Below are 21,746 nucleotides of genomic sequence, written 5' to 3'. Positions count from 1 at the left end.
AAGTATTTATAAATAAAATATAAAAACTAATATAATTATATTTTTAATAAGAAATAAGCTAAGCCACATATGGCACTGTTTGCCCTTACATAACTTCATAGACTTTCCATTAATTTTTTATAATGGTACGAGCCTTCTGTAGCAATGCCTTTATGGGTCCAATACAGGTCAGCACCAGTGAAAGGAGCGTAATTGTTTTGATGCAATATTGGAATTCCGTAGTTGTGCGAGACGTAAAGAAACCCGTCTGATAGCCAAAAAACTGCGTTACCAAAGCGAGTACGAAGCAGGTTAAGCCAAGCAAGTTGTGGATTGTTCGATTGAATAGTGGACGGACAAAGGATTTTAATTTCAATTGATAAAGCGCAGACAAACCGCTTAACCAAGATATCAAGCAGAAGATGAATGTGGTGAAACCTGGAGAAAGCAAGAAATAAGAAGCAAATTATTAAAAAATGTCTCAAGTTTTGTGCAAAAAGATCATTAATTTTACTTAAATTTTCTAAAAAAAAAAACGATATTCATGTACTTACCCAGTTTTCCATGAGTGCTAGTCAGCATGAAACCTTTCTGTATGCATTTGTACAGCGTACCGCCCATGCCAAGGCCACCGCCCGCGACTTGCAACACCCAGTGTATCGTGTGCTTCTCATGTCGCTTGTAGTGCGATGTCAACGGATTGGCGTTGAAGTGGACCATCACCCCCTCGGCCATCAGCAGTGAGTACTAGACGAACAGAAATAATTATTAGGAGGTAGTTTCGTGGTGCGTAAAAGGAGATAAATAAGCCTTGAAAACTTAAATTGGCTATTGGAAACTGCTGTCATAAGCAAAGTGTATACGGATTATTAAAGGAAACCTTGCCATACAGCTAATATTTCCAATAATCTGCTAACCCTAGTTTAGTTTGGGTCGATTAGATTGTCGGTCTGCTCACAAAATTGTTTTAGTGTCCCATCACGTCTCACGCATGTGTTTGGGTTCTCAAAACATGACCGTATCGCTGGCTGAAGATCGCGATTAATGGATTGTGAAATTTCTCACTACTTGAAAGCAGAATTGAATTGTAATTTTCTGTGTAATCTTATGACGGTTAAGGCACCTAACTACGAGCAGCTGGGTGATAAATTACATTTCCCAAGCCTGTTTGTGCCTAATTAAAATTACCTTTCCTCGGCAAGACTATTTTTCGTCAATGCTAACCGTATGTCATCGCAATAGCTTGAATAAAAGCAACTTTGAGAACGTTTTTTATTCATATTTCCGTTAGTTTATGTGGAGCTCTCGTACATGCGTACATACATATTTATATTATAGTCTAATATGTAAATGTGTCATATTTATTCCATTTGTTTTTATGTAATCTATTTCTGTTTCATCTAATTCTTACAACATATTTAGCGTAATCTTGTTTTAACCACTTTTGACTTGATTCAATTTTCTGTGCTCTAGGCGATCACTCTGTGATTTTATTGTTCTAAAGGCTTATATTGTACTAAATGGCAAAAGAAAAATTTTAATTTGTTGCCTACTTTCAGGCATTTACATTATCTGACGCTTTTACTTTATACACGCTCTATTGTACAATGTTGAGTCGCGCAAACCACCCGATATGATACGTGCCAAAAGCCACAACTAGAGAACGACCCAACTGCGACTTCGGCAAAACAAGAAGAGCTGAACTTTGGCCAAACATTTCTCATTATTATTATTGTTATTATTATCCCACGCCACTCTCCCCTCCGCATACCGATCAATGCGTGGCCATTTTCGCCAAGCACGACGGCAACTTCGGAGTGCAGGTCGTGATGTCACTTTTGTGCTTACTGTTTTTTTTATTTTGTTATTTTATTTAGAATTAAAAAAATAATATTATACTATTGTATTTTTTTGATATCTTATTTCTCTTTTTAATTATTACTTATTATACTTCGCTAAAGATTAAAAAATTTTCTGCTATATTGCACGTTTTAAGAATCACCGATTTTTGAGCTTTGTTATGAACAGGCCCGACGAGAGGGGGGGATCGGGTACCTTTTCCCCCGGGCCCGGAGTTTTCAGAGGGGCCCGGACTCGAGGGTAATTCCAAGAAATTTCCAGCTTGAAAAAAATAATAAAATAATATAGTAAATAATACTTCTACCAGAGTTCCGTCACAGACTTTTTTTTGGTGTCACCATATCGAATGTTATGATCACGATTACGAAGAATAAATTTAATATGGTGATACAAAAGTGTATATTATTGAGCTCTTATTAAAATGGAACATTTTATGCTACTGATTTATCAGGTAATTAATAATTATAGTGATGATTAGATTAAATTTAGATAGTTGTATTTTAAATGAAGACCAATTTTGAAACGTAGTTATTCTTTAAAGCAATTTGTCCTTACGTTGATAAAGAATTAAATGTAGAGATAGCAATAATACTTTTTATAGACTAGAAATGTTTGATTTTTCACTGGGTATGTTACAATATTATAAAAATAATTTTTTAAATTCGTTTCCCCAGTCAATTTCACACTTTTGAATTATTTTTTTATTTTCGATTTTAAAAGAATGTCAAACTGTTGCAAAAGGTTTGCCAAACACTTCGTCAACATTGCCAGCAAGCCGAAAGAAGAAACGTAATGATGAAGAACCTGAGAATTCAGCGGAAAATATGACCGCCGAAGAAATTGATTTCAAGAGGAACACATTTCTCGTCATCATGGACTCAGTTATCACTGGTATTGAAAATCGGTTTACTGCAATTAAAAACATAAACAACATTTTCTCATTCCTGTGGCTATTTCCTAAAATTGAAAAAGCAGCACTTCAGACAGCAGCTCTTAATTTTGCTAAAAAATACCCTTCTGATGTGTCGTAAGAAATCTCAATTGAGATGTGTCACTTGAAGAGTGTGTACAAGGCGAATTTTACTGGAAAATCGGAATGTTGTATGCCTCCGTTCGACTTGTTGAATGCCATCACAGCTAAAAACTTGGATACTCTGTTCCCGAACATCTGCATTGCTTTGCGAATATTCTGCACCCTGCCAGTATCGGTTGCCGGCGCCGAAAGATCGTTCAGCGCTTTATCAAGGATCAAAGACTACTATCGTTCTTGTTCAACTCAGAGTCGAGTAACAGGATTGGCAACTTTGTATTTGGAATCTGAGTTAGCAAGGAAACTCGACTTCGATGATATTATAAGAGCTTTTGCCTCAGCTAAAGCAAGAAAAGCAAAATTCTAAGCACCGTGGCAGTCATTTTCAAATATTTGTAAGGCTCACAAAATGAATAAAAAATGTTAACTTTTTTCAGCTGCGTTTTTTATTTCAGATCTGCTGAAGAGTTTTCTAAAATTCATTTTAACCAATATTTCATAATTAATTCTATCAAAAATTGTATCAATGAGTTTTTCAGTGTTTAAATGTTATATCACTATAACATAATACGCATTTTGATAAATAAAAAAATTTGAAGGGGCCCGCATCTCAAGTTTCCCCCGGGGCACGAATACTCCCTCCACGGCCCTGGTTATGAATATTAGAGCCTATTTCTAAATGTTTCAGATTGGGCATAAATATTTTGTGTAATAAAGGGTGTTTTTTTTAGAGGTTAGGTTTTCAAGATGAAATAAAACGTATATAATTTAATGTTATGGCCAAGAATTTAGCTTTATTATAAAGATAAGGGTTTGCCATTATGTTTTAAAAATGATTTCGGGCAAGTGGCCGCCGCGGGTGGCTCGAATAAATTCCAGCCGAGAGGCCCAATTTTCGACCACTTTTTGCAGCAATTGGGGCCGTATGTCAGCAATAACGCGCCGAATATTCTCTTCCAAGACGTCAATCGTCTCGGGCTTATCTGCGTAGACAAGCGACTTCACATAGCCTCACAAGAAATAGTCCAGCGGTGTTATATCGCACGATCTTGGAGGCCACGCCACAGGTCCACGGCGCGAAATAATGCGCTCACCAAAAGTTTCCTTCAATAAATCGATTGTTGCGTTGGCTGTATGACATGTAGCGCCGTCTTGTTGGAACCAAAGGTCGTCCACATCAACATCGTCCAATTCAGGCACGAAAAAGTCATTAATCATGGCTCTATAGTGCTCCCCATTGACTGTAACATTATGGCCGGCTTCATTTTTAAAGAAATATGGACCAATGATTCCCTCTGCCCATAGAGCACACCAAACAGTGACTTTTTGAGGATGTAACGTCGTCTCAGCAATGGCTTGTGGATTATGTTCACTTCAAATGCGACAATTTTGCTTATTGACATACCCATTCAAGCAAAAGTGAGCTTCATCGCTGAACAAAAACCATTATTTTTGAACCGCGCGAACCGAACCATTATTTTCGTAATAAATTTGCACGATTTGCAAACGTTGTTCAGGTGTAAGTCTATTCATTATGAAATGGCAAACCAAACTGAGCATAAGTCAAGTGGCAGCTGTCAAAAAGACCATCTACGAAAAAAGTAGTGCCAACTTGAAAACCTAACCTCTAAAAAACACCCTTTAGGTATACCACTGGCTGATATTATAACCGCAACTGTTCGAACAATATTGTTATCATTATCATTTTTATTCAGTTACCGCTATGAACGCCGGTACTAAAAAATTTATTTGAGCATTGACTACCGAGAACAAATTCCAAACTGCCTTTGGGATCTATATGACTCAATGATTCAATAATAAAAGGCTGTGTAAAGCTTTTTAATCAATTCATGTAATTTGAAGAAAGGGAAAACGGGGTATAAGTTTAAGGTAGGAAATAATTGAAAAAGGTCGAATGGAATAATCGTGGATTAGTCACATACAATATTGACATTGTATTGTATATGATTGCATCTAAAGGATTTTCCAATAAGAGGTGTTCATTTGATATTCAAGGAAAAATGCTATTTTTTAATATAAATGATCGGATGTTTATTTCATTATAAAGAGGAGGGTATGCCGTTAATAGTGGAAAATAACATCAGGCAATTGACCACCCCGACCACGCTTACAGGACAATATATTTTTCATGAAATTTTCCATAACTGAATTGCAAAGTGGCTGCCCTACGTCCTCGATAGTCTCACGAATTCCATCTTTGAGGTCTTGAATCGACCCGGAACTATTGGCGTAGACCTTCTCTTTCACGTGGCCTCAAAGAAAAAAGTCACAAGGTGTTAAATCACAAGATCTCGGTGGCCAATTGTGATCACCTCTTCGAAAGATAGCACGGTCCGGAAACTTTTCCCGTATCAATGGTTTCGTTGCTTGTGTGGCACGTAGCGCCGCCTTGTTGAAAATAAACTTTGTCCAGATCAATACCATCCAACTCCGGTCATAAAAAATCGTTAATCATCTCTCGATAGCGCAACCCATTCAACTGTAACACCTGTTATTGGAAAACCCTCTACATATGTACAGGGTGCGCCATCTTTTATAAGTCGGTATGAAAACATTGAAAAAAAAAAAAAACTGATTTGTATAAGTGAGGTATTTTTATTTGGTTTGGTTATTTACAATTTATTAAAACTTTTTTTTTGAATACAATATCAATCAAGTGGCCACCTTTATTAGCAATCACAAACTGCGATCTTTTTTCTGCGTTTGCCATCACCTTGTAAATCATTTCGGGGTTTATGGCGTCGATTTCGGTTGTTTCGGTGTAAAGCGATCCGTGGTTGAAATTGTACTGAATTGACGTATTGAAAACATGTGTGATGAAGTCGATCGGTTGGTAAATGACAAAGTTATTACTAAAGATGGCGCACCCTGTATATGTGTCTGGTTATCGAGTTATTTAAATATTTCATGATATATAGGGTTTTTCAGTAAGAGCGCTTCAACTTTTGAACTTTTTTGAATAAAATACAAACGGTGTGACTTTTTTAACTAATTGTTTTTTATTATCGAGTTTGAACATATACATTTAAGTATGAAATTCGATTTCTTTTGCATGACCACCGCGTGCACGTTTTACGAAGTCCAATCGTTGAACCCAATTTTCGACCACTCTTTTGCATAAATCGGCCGAAATTCCAGCAATTTCGCGTTCAATATTGGCTCTGAGCTCACAAATCGTCGCCGGCTTGTTACTGTAGACCAATGACTTCACATAACCCCAAAACGGGACAGCTTGTTAAATGGACCGTAAAATGGCCGTAATGCTCCTAAAGCAGCAGCAACAGAACGATGATTTCCAAAAAAATTTGCACGATTTGCAATCGTTGCTCAAGTGTGTAGCGTTCCATGATGAAATGTATACTAATTAAGTTTACAAATGACAAGCGAAAAATAAAAAATATTGCGTCGTTCGCTCTCCCTATCGGAAAAAAGTTGAAGCGCACCTATTGAATAACCCTATATTTGTAATTAAATAATTTTTAGTAATGTTTCTCATATTTGCTATGAGTTTTTTTTAGTTTTTAGAAAGATGAATATTCTACATCCGAAAGCCCGTAGTTTGACAAACCATAACCGATAACCAAAACCATACAGAAATAAAAAACAACTTATTTAGTACCTATTTTGAACTTAATTGTTGTTAAAGTACATTTTCTTCAACCTTCGGTACGTTTCACAAAGGCTCTGGCAAACCTACAAGTTTTCCATAAAAAATAATTTTTTTTTTATTCTCAAAAGACCTATGCTAATCTATGTACGAATTTGGGTATTAGCCGGTGCCATTTCGCGCCAAGCCCAATGATTTGTTTTGTTTGAGTCTTCCAATTTTTTAATCTGCCTATCAGAAAGTATTGAATGACGTTAGATTTCAATTTATTTAGTTTCACAAGCCGTTCCTTAAGATGGGCTAATTTTTCCCAGGGGAAACACACGACAATCAGTATATGAACTAAATCAAAATTCGTTTAAATAAAGCTACACTTTTTAAATAAAAAAAGTTTACTCTGTTTGCGGAGAAGCGTCAACCAAAGGATAGGCCATCCGGACTCATTCCAACAACGCAAAATTTCGATAGCCATCGAAAGAATATTAGTAGACAGCTTCAGCTTCTTCCAATCTGGTTCAATCCCGAAATCTGTTGCCGGAAAGTGATGAATGCAAATTGTTCGCCTGGTTTTAATGAAGTGCCGCACGATTTTACCCAATCTTTTAATTGATATTTGCTTTTGCTATATGAACAGACTTAGCGCTCTCTATTGCTAAAGTTTTCATTTCAATGCTTTTGAGTACTTTTCCTTTAAAATTTTATCTGAAGTAAAAAGTAGCTTTTCGAAGAGAATATCACGGATTTATTAAGTAGCTCAAGATGGCTGACACAGGGTAAAAATTAGGCATTAATATAGCTTCATGTTCAGTAATAATATGGGGAGAACAATTAATGAATATCCCCCATAATATTCAAGAAGTTTTGACATTTTCGAATACTGACACAAAATCGCTTTTAACAGCAAGTAAGGAATCGATCAGTGTGCAGGTCAGTTCTATATTATTATAGTTATTATACGAAACAAATATTTTGTAACATTTGTTCACATTATCAAGTTTTGGTGTTCATGCATCCAAAAAACTTGCAAAATAGGGGAAAGTGAGAGAGCAAAAGGACATTTCATTTTAAGGGGAAGTTGCAAGTTTTTACCGGGTAAAATTTTACTTGTACGAATTTGCAAGTGAGAAAAACAGCTGATCGCAAAATAAAAATAAACGCGAATTAAAATTTGCGAATTGAGTCAAAATTCTAAATTTAAATAAAAATGGTGATTAAAATGGAGAATATACATAAGTAAATATATTTCAGATAAAATTTAATTACTTTATTCGAGGTCATATGCTAAATAGGAATCGGCCAATGATACCTGAGTTCACTTAAAATTATGCAATAACATTAGAAACTAATTTAGAAGATAGCCACATGTATTCTTTAGAATTACACATGAAGTATATCTGGAAAACTATTTATAAATATAATTGCAACAGGCAAACTAACACAAGGCATCTTAAGTAAAAATGTGTTTTGGCTTAAGCATTTGAAGGACATGGGAATAGAGTTCGGTCTGAAGTTTGAAGAAAACATCACCGCTATAGACTGGTAAGATCGCTGTGTGCAACTTCTTACCGAAATGAAAATAAAAGATATCAACATGGCAAGCGCGCGCAAAAAGCACAGTCAAGCGCGACGCGAATTTATAAACATTTAGACTACTCAAAAGGGGAATCATATATTAAAGAAGATATGCGGCTAGAAGATATTACGACAATCTTCAAAGCAAGATGTGGTTTACTGAAGCTAAATGCAACTACGTATGGAGATGCTCAGAAAATATGCACCCTCTGCAATTTAAACGAGGAAGAAGATATGCAGCACTTCTTAGGAAGATATCCGGTACTGAAGGAGATCAGAAGAAAATATCTAAACGCAGCGAAGCTAAAGGAAGCAGAAGTAATAAATATACTTAATGGCCATAATTGGAGAAGACTAACTTGCTTTATATACTAAGCCTTACGCTATAGAAATTTTCTTATTGCAGAGTTAAATTTTTGATGAATTTTTGAGCTGTGACAGACAACGTTGTTATTGCCACAAATTTATTATTTCTGTCTTTATGTATAATATTTATATATTTAAACGAATTATTGTAAAAATTATTGAAATGTAAGATGAAATATTTATAAATAAAAAGATTTACTACTAGTCCCACTAAAAAAAAAAAAACTATAGAGATATGTACTTCCGACCACAGCCTCCAGCCACCGTTGCTGCAGTTTCCGAAGGTATCTTTTGTGTTTTATGCTTTCATGCATAGACGGAAGCAAGGAAAATATGAAGAACGCTGTGATTGCCACAATAAGAAATACAATCGCTAATGAAATGTTCTTCATCTGATAGCGATGATGAAATGGAACAAATTATTGTGTGCTGAACTAAAAAATTTTAAATTTTTGTAATTTACCCCATCAATATTTGAATCAGCTGTTCGTAAAATTTGCAAATTTTTGCTGGTTTTACGTTCATGTACTTTTTTTGATATTTTTCTCTTTGGGCATGAATTTTCAGATATTAAGTTAAGGGCAAGTTACTGGATTTTTTTTACATGAACAGACCTATTGATAGACAGTGTCAATTGCAAGCTATTGTTTTTGCAAAATTATTGAGCAATGAGTATTAAATAATTACTACATTTACACATTTAAAAATAAATGTATTTATTGTTGTTTTTTTTTTGCAAAGAACTGGAGTTTAAAAAAAATAGGAGCTTTTTTATTACTTGGGCGAAGTTCATAGAGCGAAGTGTTGAAGAAGACGCCGAAATGTCGATTCGTCGTCGGTCTCAACTTGCTGGCCTTTGTTCCTCGACTACGTGGAAAATTTTACATAAGGATCTTGGGTTACGTGCCTGTAAAATATAGCTCGTACAAAAATGGAAGCCAAATGACCCTCATCTGCGTTGCATTTTTGCTGATTGGGCTCATTTAAATTTATTATTCAGATTTATTGGGAAAAGTAGTCAAAAATTGGACTGATGTAACTTGTAACCGTGGCATATCATATTTAAGGAATAAATGCCATAAAATTATATATATATATATATATATATATATATATATATATATATCTAATTAGCGCGTACACCCTTTTTGGGTGTTTGGCCGAGCTCCTTCTCGTATTTGTGGTGTGCGTCTTGATGTTGTTCCACAACGAACGACAGATATTTTTTTATGAGGAGCTTTTTCGTCGCAGAAATTCACTCGGAGGTTTGCCATTGCTTGCCGAGAAACGACCGCTATTAGAAAAATGTTTTTCTTAATTTTGGTGTTTCACCGAGATTCGAACCTACGGTCTCTCTATGAATTCCGAATGGTAGTCACGCACCAACCCATTCGGCTACGGCGGCCGAAAATAATACCAGATTATAATAAAAAATTCAAACCATTGCATTTCCTCTTCCATGCTTAACGATAGTAAAACGGGTTTTTTCAATATGTTTGTATATACCTATGTTCTTTTCGCCAAACTTTTGGAGGAAACATCTGATCCAGAAACATTAAATGTCGACTCATCACTGAATATGACGTTTTCCCAAAAAGAATCTGGCTGAATTATATAGTATTTGGCGAACTCCAATCTCTTCTTTCTGTTAATATCTGAAATGTAGCGCTTTCGGCGTGCCACTCTGCTATGATAAACAGCGTTTTGCAGACAATTACGGACTGTTTATGGGCTTACTTTTTTATGCAAAGACTCTAGAATATTTCGGCATAGCATCGTGGAGGTTATTTTGGAATTTCGCGCGACTGATGCTATAATGTTGCGTTCCGCACGTCAAGTTAATATTTTTCGCCTTCCGGCTTGGTGGTGATTAGCTTCCGATTTCCCAGTATTAACGTAATTAGCAATAACACTTTGCACCGTATAATCGCGATTTGCCAATTTTTTTGCAGAGTTGATTTCCAAATACAATTTAATAACAATTTTACGCATTTCTAATGGTAAATCCGCACTTCGTCCCATTTTGCCACTTTCAATCGAGATATTACGTGCAACTGAAACTGAATCAGTGAGAAATACTAAAAAAACCTATATTATTTTGTTTTCAGCAATATTAGTAAAAACACAAACGTTTTTTCTGTTATTTTTGTAGCAACAATATCATGAACTGAAAGTATACGAATAAATGTTTTGCAGCATTTTGCTACGTCTCACAGTGGTCCTACCAGAAGGCGCTGGCGGACAAAATTCAAAAACTCATTTAATTAAGCTGAAAACATATATTTAGGGGTTTTAAGGATCAGTGATGACGAACCTGACCTTAGTTTTAGCAAATTTTAAATTCATTGAATACCATAAATACATTTTTACTTCCGTAATTAGCTGGTGAGTTCATTTTTACATTTTTCACGACCCCAGAGAATACCACGTGGAGGTTTACGGTAAGGTTATTCTCTCCTCATTTTTTTTGTTTTTGGATTTTTTTTATTTTTTATTTTTTTTTAATTTTAAATTTTTTATTTTTTTTTTTAATTTTTAATTTTTTTTTATTTTTAATTTTAAACTTTTTTTTTGTTTTAGTTTTTAAATTTTTTTTTGGATATTTAGTTGTTTTTTTGTTTTTCATTTTTAATTTGTTTTTATGATTCAGAATACTCGGTTTCTGATGAGCTGTTTTCTGAGGCTGGATCAGTTTTCAAATTTTTGAAAATGGTTTTGGCTTGTTTTTCGGAACCTTAGTTTTTGATATTACAACTACATCTGATGAACAAAGCAAAGCATTTAATAAATCTGTCATTGTTTTTTTAGTTGTCTCTTAATGCTGATGGGGTCTGTGATGTCTTTTTCTGTCTATTACACAAAATTGCATAAGCCATATGTAACGTTTTGCCTGTGGGTAAATGCACAAAAGCTACATTATTTTTAATTTGCGCAACTTTGCGCAACAGGTTTCAGTTTGAGATCATAGCTGAAATATGTGGCTACATCACTCCTGTTGAGTTCAAGTAGACCGGTGTGGACCACTCGAAAAAATGATCTTTAAAAAAAAAATTTCGAAAAATTTTGAAATTTCAAAAAAAAAAAATTGGATTTTGTATCACAACTTAAGAGAATTATTACTGTTTCCGTTAATATATTCAATTATCTTTTTTTTCAATATTTGGTTAACAATCAAATGGTAATATTTATTTGCAGACATGAAAATGAAACTCTTGTATGAAGTACGATTTGCATACAATTTCATGTTTAAAGTCAAAAAACTACAATGAAAAATTTTTTAAATTAAGTAATATTTTCAGGAAATCTACTTTGAATATTTAGGAAAACATCTGCATTATCAAATTTTTATTTCAAAAATGTTGAAAAATTGAATTTTGTCCGACCGCCGGACCACTGTGCGTCTGCCTGCTTTCCTTGGAATCCCTCAGTGTGAGTTGAAATAACTGGAGTTTTGTTTGCGGCAATCCATCAGGAATGTAACATTCTTACACTGACCGCAAAAAAAAAAAAAATATAGCCACAGCAAATATTTTGCGCAAAGCTAAATTTTTTACGTACTACGCAGGGTGCACGAATAAATTGTGTGACCACTGTATTTCTGATTTGTATTCTCATTTTAAGTACTCAAGCCTTAAAATAAATCTTCCCAAGATACACATTTCGCATCTTTTTTTTAATTAGTCCCGCATTTAACTCTTTTCCCAAACCGTAATGTATTTTTTGTTGGATGTTGTAATAACTTAGATATATAAATAATTTTCGTTGACCACTTACCCCGAGTGTTACCATCCACGCATGAAGAGGCGTCTGCTGTAGTCCGTTTGTGATGCAAAGAAAACTCATGTAGATGGTCACAAAACCGATACACATTTGATTCACCACAAACAGGAACGTTTCGAAACGTTGAAATGATCCTGCGTTCCATTTAGATTTCTTCGGGGCTGAACTTTCATCAATGTACGTTTCCATTCTGCTGTATGCGTAACGAGAATGACGGGGGTGGGAGTTTCGTGTTTGGAAGCGCGGCGCTGAAGATGTACTGCACGCGGCAGCAAAGAGACTTGATGTGTAAGTGGTGGCAGGTATTGGTAAACTCTGGTAAGTGATGTCGTTTACGTCTGTTGCACTGCTATTGGAATAGTGATGCCCAACCGAATGGTCACTGTCGTCGTGGTCGTAGCTTTTTTCGTTCGAATCTAGAGCGCACTCGTTGCTGGTTATGCGTATTTCCGCCGTTATATCTTGGCCGTAGGTGGGTGGAGCGCGATTTTTAAGCGTTGTGCTACCATAGTCACTAGGTTTTGTACTGATCGGCGCATCGGGGCGCTCCATAGAAGCCGCCACTCTTTCCATTTTTTTGGTAGCACTCGTATACATTTGCTCGTATTTTTTTATTAATTGCACTTGACTTGGTTGTTCACGCGATCGCTTAAGCCGATAATTGTTTTATTTTATTTACAAATTCTCTCGCATGTTATTTTTAATGGCTTTTTAGTGTTCTTACCATTTGTTGCGCTTCATTCTCGTGTTGCTTATCAATAAAATGTTAGTAAAAATTTACGGTTAAAGCCGACAACTTTTGTACTATGACTAGCTGTTAGTGACGTTGATAAGAAGAGAAAGCGCCTAAATTGTAGAATTTCCAACATTCCTTCAAAAACCATTGCTCTTCGTGCGTCTTCTTTCCTATAAGTAGACGCCTAGGGTCCGTACATATGTACTAGGCCGGGTCGATTTGTGGGGAGGCAAAAAAATCGCCCATTGCTCTGTGAAAATCATATTCTAGGGATCAAAATAGGAAACTTTGCCGAAGGAACCATACCTCTAAACCGAATTCTGATGTCCCCCAATTTGGGTCGAACTTTTAGTGTCTTTTGTGGGGAGGCAAAAAAATCGCCCATTGCTCTGTGAAAATCATATTCTAGGGATCAAAATAAGAAACTTTGCCGAAGGAACCATACCTCTAAAACGAATTTTGATGTCCCCCAATTTGGGTCGAACTTTTAGTGTTTTTTGTGGGGAGGCAAAAAAATCGCCCATTGCTCTGTGAAAATCATATTCTAGGGATCAAAATAAGAAACTTTGCCGAAGGAACCATACTTATAAAACGAATTCTGATGTCCCCCAATTTGGGTCGAACTTTTAGTGTCTTTTGTGGGGAGGCAAAAAAATCGCCCATTGATCTGTGAAAATCATATTCTAGGGATCAAAATAAGCAACTTTGCCGAAGGAACCATACCTCTAAAACGAATTCTAATATCCCCCAATTGGGGTACGATTTTCACAGATGAGCGATTTTTAAATCGACCCGCCCTAATATGTACATACTTACTTGTATGTGTGATTCATATTTGGGGTTTTTACACCCCGATCGCATGTGATATTTCATCGTTGTAATTGCCAAAAACGCTAAGAAGGACGTAACGTGCCGAATAACAAATTGCGACAATCATGGGATTTTTATTATAAGCAGTCACACTATTTTAATATAGAAAAGATGATCGTGTTCGATGGATTCATGGAGTGCGGGAAATATTAACCACCAACCCCACTCGGAAGTCATACAATACTCATGACAAAATTAGCGTAACTTGTAATTCGAAATGAGATATGTGAAGAAACTGCGAAAACAGCTTCCTAAATTGCGAAGATTTATAAATAAAAATAAAAAGTTAGATTAGGGTAGTGTAAATAATAAAAACTGTGGACAAGAGTTGATTGTAAAAAAATCGTCTGCTCAACAGTTAATTATGCCAAATCACTAAGAGCAGAGCAGCGGTATCGTGACAAACCTCAATAGGATATAAGATTTGACCGTCCGAAGCACAATTGGGAGAGTAACTTTGACTGCTTGAGTGGCTTGAGTGCCAATTAGCGGTTAGAAGATGGTCACACCTTTGCAAGGCTGAGAGATTACCAGGTGTGCTATTTAGCTATGTATGGCGAAAAAGAAAATTGTGAGGAGAACTTTGGCTGCCACGTCACTTGGGAATACACATGCATTCGCACTCTCGTCCAATCAGTCGTTGTTCAGATGGCAACGAAGTGACATTGGATGATTCGTTTTCATATATCACCAACACAATCTCAGTTTTTTTATAAGCACACTGATTCAGTGAAATTCGCTCAGAGAATAACGGTCTGTTAAAGAGTTCACCTTTGAAATCTTTTCACCAACACATTTTTGTATTCTGTACATCGTGTGACTACCAAGGATGATAGATACCAGGTTTGCTCGTTAGATATGATAAAAAAAATTTGAGGGAAACTTTGGATTCTACGTCACTCGTTTTGTGTTTCATAAAATTTAGCTTTGGCTTAGTGAAACTCAAAACGAATGACGTCGGCATATCTGTCAAATTCTGCCTGCTAGGTAGTACACCTCTAAAAATCTTTTCACAATGTGTCACTACCTTCAGTATTCTCTTAATCGTGAATCTCACTGAATTTGCTGAAAAATTCTGACACTATTGTCGTCAAGTCAATGCTTCACTGTCTTCCTTTGATTTTCTGTTTCAAGTGCAGTTTTCTTGAATATTTTGGATTCCATTTTTCAGTATTTGAAAATATTAATGTTGTATGTAATGTAATATAATAGTTTGTGCCAGTCGTAGTCTGTAAGATTTATTGCTTAGACTAAATAAATAAATAAAATGATGTATAACCTGTTCTTTTACATATTCTATCGGGACGCGTCTAATGTTCAAATCCACGGTTGCTTTACTTCTGTGAAAAACGAACAGAAATGCACTGAACAGTATGAGATATGGCCAAATGACAGCTTTACATCATGCGCTCCAAGCGCTTCTAGCTTTCAAACGTTCTATTGACAACGCTTCATCGACTTTTAACGTTTGAGTTTCTCGCGTAATTTTGAGCTTTCTCAATCCAAACACGGAGCGAAAAATTTTAATGTATAAAATTCAATCATGATTAGAGTCATAAGACTGAACGATTAAAAGGTTGTGTAAATTCTGAGAAAATATAAAAAAATATTATTTCAAAAGAATTTCGAGTCCTCTAAGGGACTTGCGGGCAATGTACGTAATTATATTTGAGAAAAAGCGAATCAACGACTTTTCAGAGCAGAAATTTAAACCTTGAATCTGAACTCATAGGCATAACAGCTTGTGATTTAGTAATTCAATTTCAGCATTCAATTAATCCATAGGCACTATTTGGAGTCACTATCAAGAAATTTCTACAAAATGAAGGAATTGGAAATTGAATAACAGGATCCTACACCAAGTTTGTTGGACTTTTGGTCAGCGGCTTCGGCAATATCATCATAAGCAAATAATGGCTTCAAAAGTAGCGAGTACAATAGGAAGAATTTGTAATGAATACTCGTAAATCAGAGGAGTATCTTTTGCTCAGCACCGTAAACGAAAAATATTGCCAAAAATCGACGGTATTTTGTAGTCACTTGAAACTTGCACTTTGTTAAACTAAAATTCAATAGGCTATGAAGCTGCATACATAGAATTATTTAAAAAAAAAATTTGGTTAAAAAGTTTAATGTTTTGAAGAGTTTATAATTTTGCAACGGGATGTAGGTATATGAGGCGAAATTGTAGAGGTTCGAATTAATAGCAGTTAGGGCCAGTAATATTCTTGCCATATGAAGTTTGTTTTATATTAAAATGAGGAAAGGCGCTCAAGAAAAAAGTGGTTTTGGTTTAAAGTATCAGTGACTATTTTCACCTATACGAATTTGTACTTTACATAAAATTTAGTTTTTCATTACACTTTTCCTTGACAGATATTTACTTATTTTCTGCAAAAATGGTACATATATTTCATGGATATACATTTAGAGGGAAATACTAATTTGTTGCGAGAAATTCGACTTGGGCACAGAGACTCATGATTTATCTCATTGCTTTATTGTTATTTGGAATATAAAAACTGTCACGTTTTTCCCGTCTGCTGTTTTCCAGTTGAACACAATTAAATAGATATATTCTATATGTATAGATTAACATATAAATACTCGTATGTACATATGAATGTATAAACTTGGGCATCTGCGAGAGAATACAAAACAAGTTTCAGTTGATGTTTTGTTTGTTAGATTCCGGGAAATGTAAAGCTTTAGAGGCGTTGAATGCAAATGAAAGAAAAATCTACATATTTATTATACAAAAGTCGCACTGGGATAACAATATATGTATGTATGTATATGTTTGCATGAAGATCTGCATCGTCTGTTAATTTGCATCTATGTTTACCCAGATTTTCGACGAGGCATATATAAAAAACATTTGGCGCGTTTTTTCCATTACTCTTTTATTAAACCTAAACTTATGGGGGCGGTAGTACAACATCAAGAGCCACACACAAATTGGCGTAAGAGCTTGATCAAACAGCCAACAACGTGGGTATGCGAAAATTATATGTATGTATATACCATACATATATACTTATACATATGTATGTAGTAGCCGAGTATCTGGTCTTGCATTCGTATTTCAAAGTGGGTATAGAGCATTAAAATGATAGAAAAAAGATAACTTTGAGTGTATTGCTGTCATCTTTGCATAATAAAAAAATCAGCTTATCAAAGCTTGCCATAAAAAACATGTATCGTACCGAGGCGGCTAAACATAGTGCGCCCTCAATTTTTAAGCCAGCATCAAGATGGAGGAAACGTTTTGTCTAAACTCCTTTCAAAAATGCATGTGCCAGGTTGTTGTTATTGTATTTAAGTATAACATATATGTATATTTCTCTTCTAAATACAAACGAAAAATGAAATGTATCCAAAACATTCCATTTTGTTCAAAGGTGACGCATCTTATTAAATGAAAATTTTTGGTACCTTGCCTGTTTGGTAGTTGTAAACGGAAATCATAAAAGAGTTTATTTTATCAGTCCAAAAATTTTATGAAATTACCGTCTCAAGGTAACGATTCTTTCATTCATCATGATAAAAATGTGACCAAAGGGGTTGTATGTATTTTGATACATATCTATGAACATAAATACTTACAGTGAGTGCCATTGAAAATCAGACAACGAACCCTTTTGCAAAATCTAAAAGCAGGGTTAAGGCTTTCTGACTTATTGACTACTGAAATATGAGAGGAAAAAATAAAGAAAAAAATGTGTAAGTGTTAGGCCGGGTCAATTTGTATGTAACTATTTTTTTCGACATCGTTCCGAACAGATTCGGATTCTACATACAATTATAAAAAAAGTCAATTCCGAGTCCCCATTTTTAAAAGAAGTTACACTTATGCTCACATAATCAAGCCACTTCGTATTTTACAATAATTCTTTACATTCTTTTTTACATGTATCATCTTTTTCGTAAATTTTTGATAAAAATACAACAAAAATCTTATAAAACTTTATCAAAATTCACAAAAAATTTAACACATTTCCAAAAATTATCATAAAAGCTTTAATTTTTTTAATCAGAGTTTTTACAAAACTTTTGGCAATGCAGTTTTATAGCCCATTAAATTTTAGCTCAATGAAGTGCTAGTTTGAAGTGGCTCAAAAATCCCGTTGATTTTCCAAAATTTTATTTGCATACGAAGTTCAGAAAACTTCTTCCATTAAAGCACATTTTCGGAAGTTTTTTTCGAGTACTAGGTTGTTCTATAAGTTTCGCGGTTCAATAAGAGGGCATTGCTAGTAGCCCAAATTTTTGTTTGTTTTGTTGGTATAATCTTCATATGAACGTATGTGAAGTTTTATTTTGTCGTCAATTCATGCTTCCGGAAAATCGTCGATTGACTGAAAGAGATTTAGCAGAAGCCCCAGGCATCTCATTGGGCAGTGTAAGCAATATTTTGACTGAAGTATTGGCTTTCAGAAAGCTGTGTGTACAATGGGTGCTACATTTGCTAACAAATTCGTGAAAAAATACCCAGTTTGCAAAAGAAAACAAATATTTTTCATCAGGATAATGCACCGTGTTACAAGAACAGTTTGACAATGGCTAAAGTCCATGAATTAAAGCTCGTATTGCTTGAACAGCCACGGTATTCACCAGATTTGGCCCCTAACGACTACGATCTGTTTTCAGACCCAAAAAAATGCGAAAGCGTTTTTCATCAAATGATGAGGTCATCCAGATGTGGAATCGTATTTTGCAGCCCTTCGAGATTCGCACTTCAGGTCAGGTTTGGAAGTCATAATTTGGACTCTCATTGGACCAAGTTTATTGATGTTCAAGTAGACTGTATTGAATAATAAAGTGTATTTCAAACCACACAATTTTGGTTCTCTTATCGAACCGTAAACTTTATTGAGCAACCTAGTATATGGAAAAAATGCTCAACATCGTGTGAAATCAAAAAATTAATGATTCACAAATATTATTGGCTTGAAATCGACTTTAAAGCTTTGCTCTAGCGGACTTCTTTCTTATACTTTTATTTTATATATAGAAACCGAATCTTCTGGGAGCGATGTCGAAAAAAATTAACTGGTCCTAATAAATGTATATTGACTTAAGCATGGACATTAATTTTAAAATTTAGTGAAATGCCAAAAATTATTTTAACTAATTTTTATAAAAAAATCAGTATGCAATGCTGATATACAATTACTTGTACATTACCTACCATTACCTAGTTTGAATGGAAAACTTTTAAAATGCTGTTTAATAGTAGAAAACACTCGGGGCTATAAATGTTTTGTCGGCATCAATACAATTCTGTTAATTTAGGTCATAGGTTGCGCGGATTATCACCACAGTTTGTAAAATAGTTGGAAAAGTTCGATTTCTTTGAAAATAATTTTGCAAGAAAATCGTTGTGTTTTGTTGAAACTTACATGATAACTTTATCTATAACAACTAATCGAATTAAAACGTGATTAGATTCAGAATATATAAAAAAAAGTATAGGTAAAGTGATTTACGAGGAGTGATCTACGAGTGAATGCCGCATCACAACGAAAAAGGCGTGCCAAGCAAATGGTAGACCGGCTTAGCTTGGAAACACTGATTCATCCGGTGTATTTACTAGATTTAGCAGCGTCTCTGATTACCGTTTTTTTTCATTCATGGAGCACACACTTGCATAAAAGCACTCTGTTTTTTTTTTGAAAATAAAAAAGGAAAAAATACCAGATTTGCTCGAAAGTGGAATCATTTTTTAGCGAGGTATTTCCAAATTGCCTGAGAAATGAAAAAAATTGTATCTAATTATGGCTGTTATCAACTTGAAGTAAAATATATTCCGATATTTTCGAAAAATAACCGTGCAATTTTTTTATTGATAACAAAAAACAAGTCCGGCTCATCGGCATATGTCTCTCTTAACATAGTCACTAAAGTGTAATGCACATTTCAATAGACGATTCCAGTGAATTGTTGATAAGCGCAGCTTAATTTTTGCACACAAATTGAACGCTGTTTGCTTGTTAGTATGAAATAATTGAAAACATTACATAAATAAGTAGACACTTGTGCTCGCAATAATAGCAGCGCGACATATTGCAAAGTTTTCTTTTCTTTATGTAAAAAAAGAAAAAATTCTTTGTAAAAATACAGTTTATACAAAAAACACTCAAACTCATAGTTTCAAACTTTGTACAAAATTAAAAATTTTTTTTTTTTCAATTTCACCAAAATTTAAACGTTTTGCTCAGAATTAAAAAATAATCTGGGTATGCAGTTTTGTAGCCCATCCAATTTTAGTATAACAAAGTGTAAGTTTAAAGTGGCTCAAAATTCACGTTGATTTTTGATCATTTTTTGTTAACGGTGTTTAGCATTTTCTTCCACATAACAAATGCTCGATTTAAAAAAAAACAAACACAAGACCGCTAACAAAAAAAGATCTAAAATACACGAGACTTTCGAGCCCCTCCAAACTTGCACTTGTTAATTTGTATGTATGGGCATACATATGTGACGAAAGTGGCGTAATACTTGTATTTCCGCCTGTATCTTTGGAATATGTCATAATTTATTTCAAATATTTATAACCTCTTCACATAACTGAATACTCATACAGATGGGTTATTCCGTAGAATTGTTGATAAGCGCGGCTGTTGATTTGTTCTTGTTTTTTTTTTTTATTTGTTTTCGTTATTAAGATTGTCACTTGTTTATGTTTGAAATGTCTACAATGAAATTATTGCACGCGTGTAAGCGAAGCAATAAAAATTAAATTTTGTATTATTTGCAATACAGTTTATCCACCCACCGAGACTGTCGCTACTATACTGATAAGTAAGCGATGTGTCTGAGAGGCGATCTCTCTCAGCAAAATGTACCTGCAAGTTTTTAAACTTTATTTATTTGAACGCTAAACCAGTTTCGCAAAATAATAACAAAGAAAACAGAAAAGCAAGCAAGCACATATAAAAATATGCATGTAAGTATGTATGTATGCGCAATAAAAAATTACACAGAATCAAGCTGAACGGGGACTTACAAGTGATTGGCTGTGGGTTTTACAAACCACTGTACGTTAGGTGTATTAAGCCTGAGAAGAATATTATATGAAATCAGCAAAAAATATCCGCAGACCGATTGGTCGTCCAATTTCGTTAAAAAAAATTGAAGAGCCCTTTTCATGTTACAACATTTTTTTTAATCTGGTGGTGGTCACGAATTTAGCACTTTATTCCAGCACAACTTTCTCTAATAAGATTACTAACATTTTTCTTGTGCAGTTTACTAAGTAGGGCGCATGTACAGCTATAATCGGGGTCTGATATTTTTCTTCCTTCCTGATAAAACTCATTCACTTGCAAATAGTACCAGTTAGAGCTGGACACGAAGTTAGCACTTCAAAGATTATCATATGCTTGACTATAAAAAAGTGTATATTACAAAAAAAAACTTAGTATTTAGTTCGAAATTCATTATTTTCAAAGCCAGTATTAGATCGCCGGGTCAAACTCTCCTCAAGAGCCGTATATCTCCTCTGAGGCATTCTGTTCCCCATATTTTCAATTTATGTTCACAAGGCATTCCCCTTGCTGGGTTTTACTGCTTTAATGTGCCGAAAGGTTCTCAATGGGATTGAGAATTATCTTTGAAACATCAACATTACATTACGACACAATTCACGCCGATCATTTTCATGCATGAAACGCCATCGTAAGATCAAATTTTCTTCTGCATATGGTATCGTTACGGCTGTTACGGATCTCAAAAGGTATCGGCCCATATACATACATAAATATAAATGTTTGTTTCATGAAATGGGTGCACGCCAGACCAGAAAAGGATTAATATACCAAAACATTGTCACCGCTATGCTTTATGGTAGTAGTCTGGTAACTTCCACGTTTTTTGAGGCCATGTTTGGGACATTTTTTGGAAGGGAAAATAAAATTCAA

At 34.8% G+C, this 21,746-nt stretch overlaps 1 protein-coding gene across 5 annotated transcripts; it reads right to left on the bottom strand.

The window, feature by feature from the left end:
• LOC129248287 (uncharacterized) lies at nucleotides 1-20,636 on the bottom strand. Of its 5 annotated transcripts, none has more exons than XM_054887775.1 (4): nucleotides 20,383-20,636; nucleotides 12,210-12,966; nucleotides 534-726; nucleotides 1-417 (listed from the first exon to the last, which is right to left on the bottom strand). In XM_054887775.1, the coding sequence occupies exons 2-4, from the start codon at nucleotides 12,810-12,812 to the stop codon at nucleotides 110-112; spliced, it is 1,104 nt and encodes a 367-aa protein (XP_054743750.1). In that variant the 5' UTR covers nucleotides 12,813-12,966; nucleotides 20,383-20,636; the 3' UTR covers nucleotides 1-109. The 5 variants fall into 5 exon arrangements, with proteins under 5 accessions (XP_054743750.1, XP_054743749.1, XP_054743751.1 ...); XM_054887774.1 differs by having other exon boundaries at nucleotides 12,210-12,863; XM_054887776.1 differs by having other exon boundaries at nucleotides 20,409-20,636.
• Nucleotides 20,637-21,746: the final 1,110 nt, after the last annotated feature.

Source organism: Anastrepha obliqua, chromosome 5 (assembly GCF_027943255.1).
Source record: "Anastrepha obliqua isolate idAnaObli1 chromosome 5, idAnaObli1_1.0, whole genome shotgun sequence".
In the NCBI taxonomy this organism is placed as follows: Eukaryota; Metazoa; Arthropoda; class Insecta; order Diptera; family Tephritidae; genus Anastrepha; species Anastrepha obliqua.
Note: the sequence above shows the minus strand (reverse complement) of the source record. Positions and strands in the feature narration are given on the sequence as shown.

What these genes read in the sequence shown, in the direction of transcription:
- LOC129248287 (XM_054887774.1), bottom strand. Translation starts at nt 20,406, where the DNA reads ATGAGTATTCAGTTATGTGAAGAG. An exon ending in GTATTCAGTTATGTGAAGAG is followed by an intron (nt 12,864 to 20,382) that starts GTTATAAATATT and finishes TATCGGCTTAAG; the next exon opens with CGATCGCGTGAACAACCAAG. An exon ending in TAGCACTCATGGAAAACTGG is followed by an intron (nt 418 to 533) that starts GTAAGTACATGA and finishes TGCTTTCTCCAG; the next exon opens with GTTTCACCACATTCATCTTC.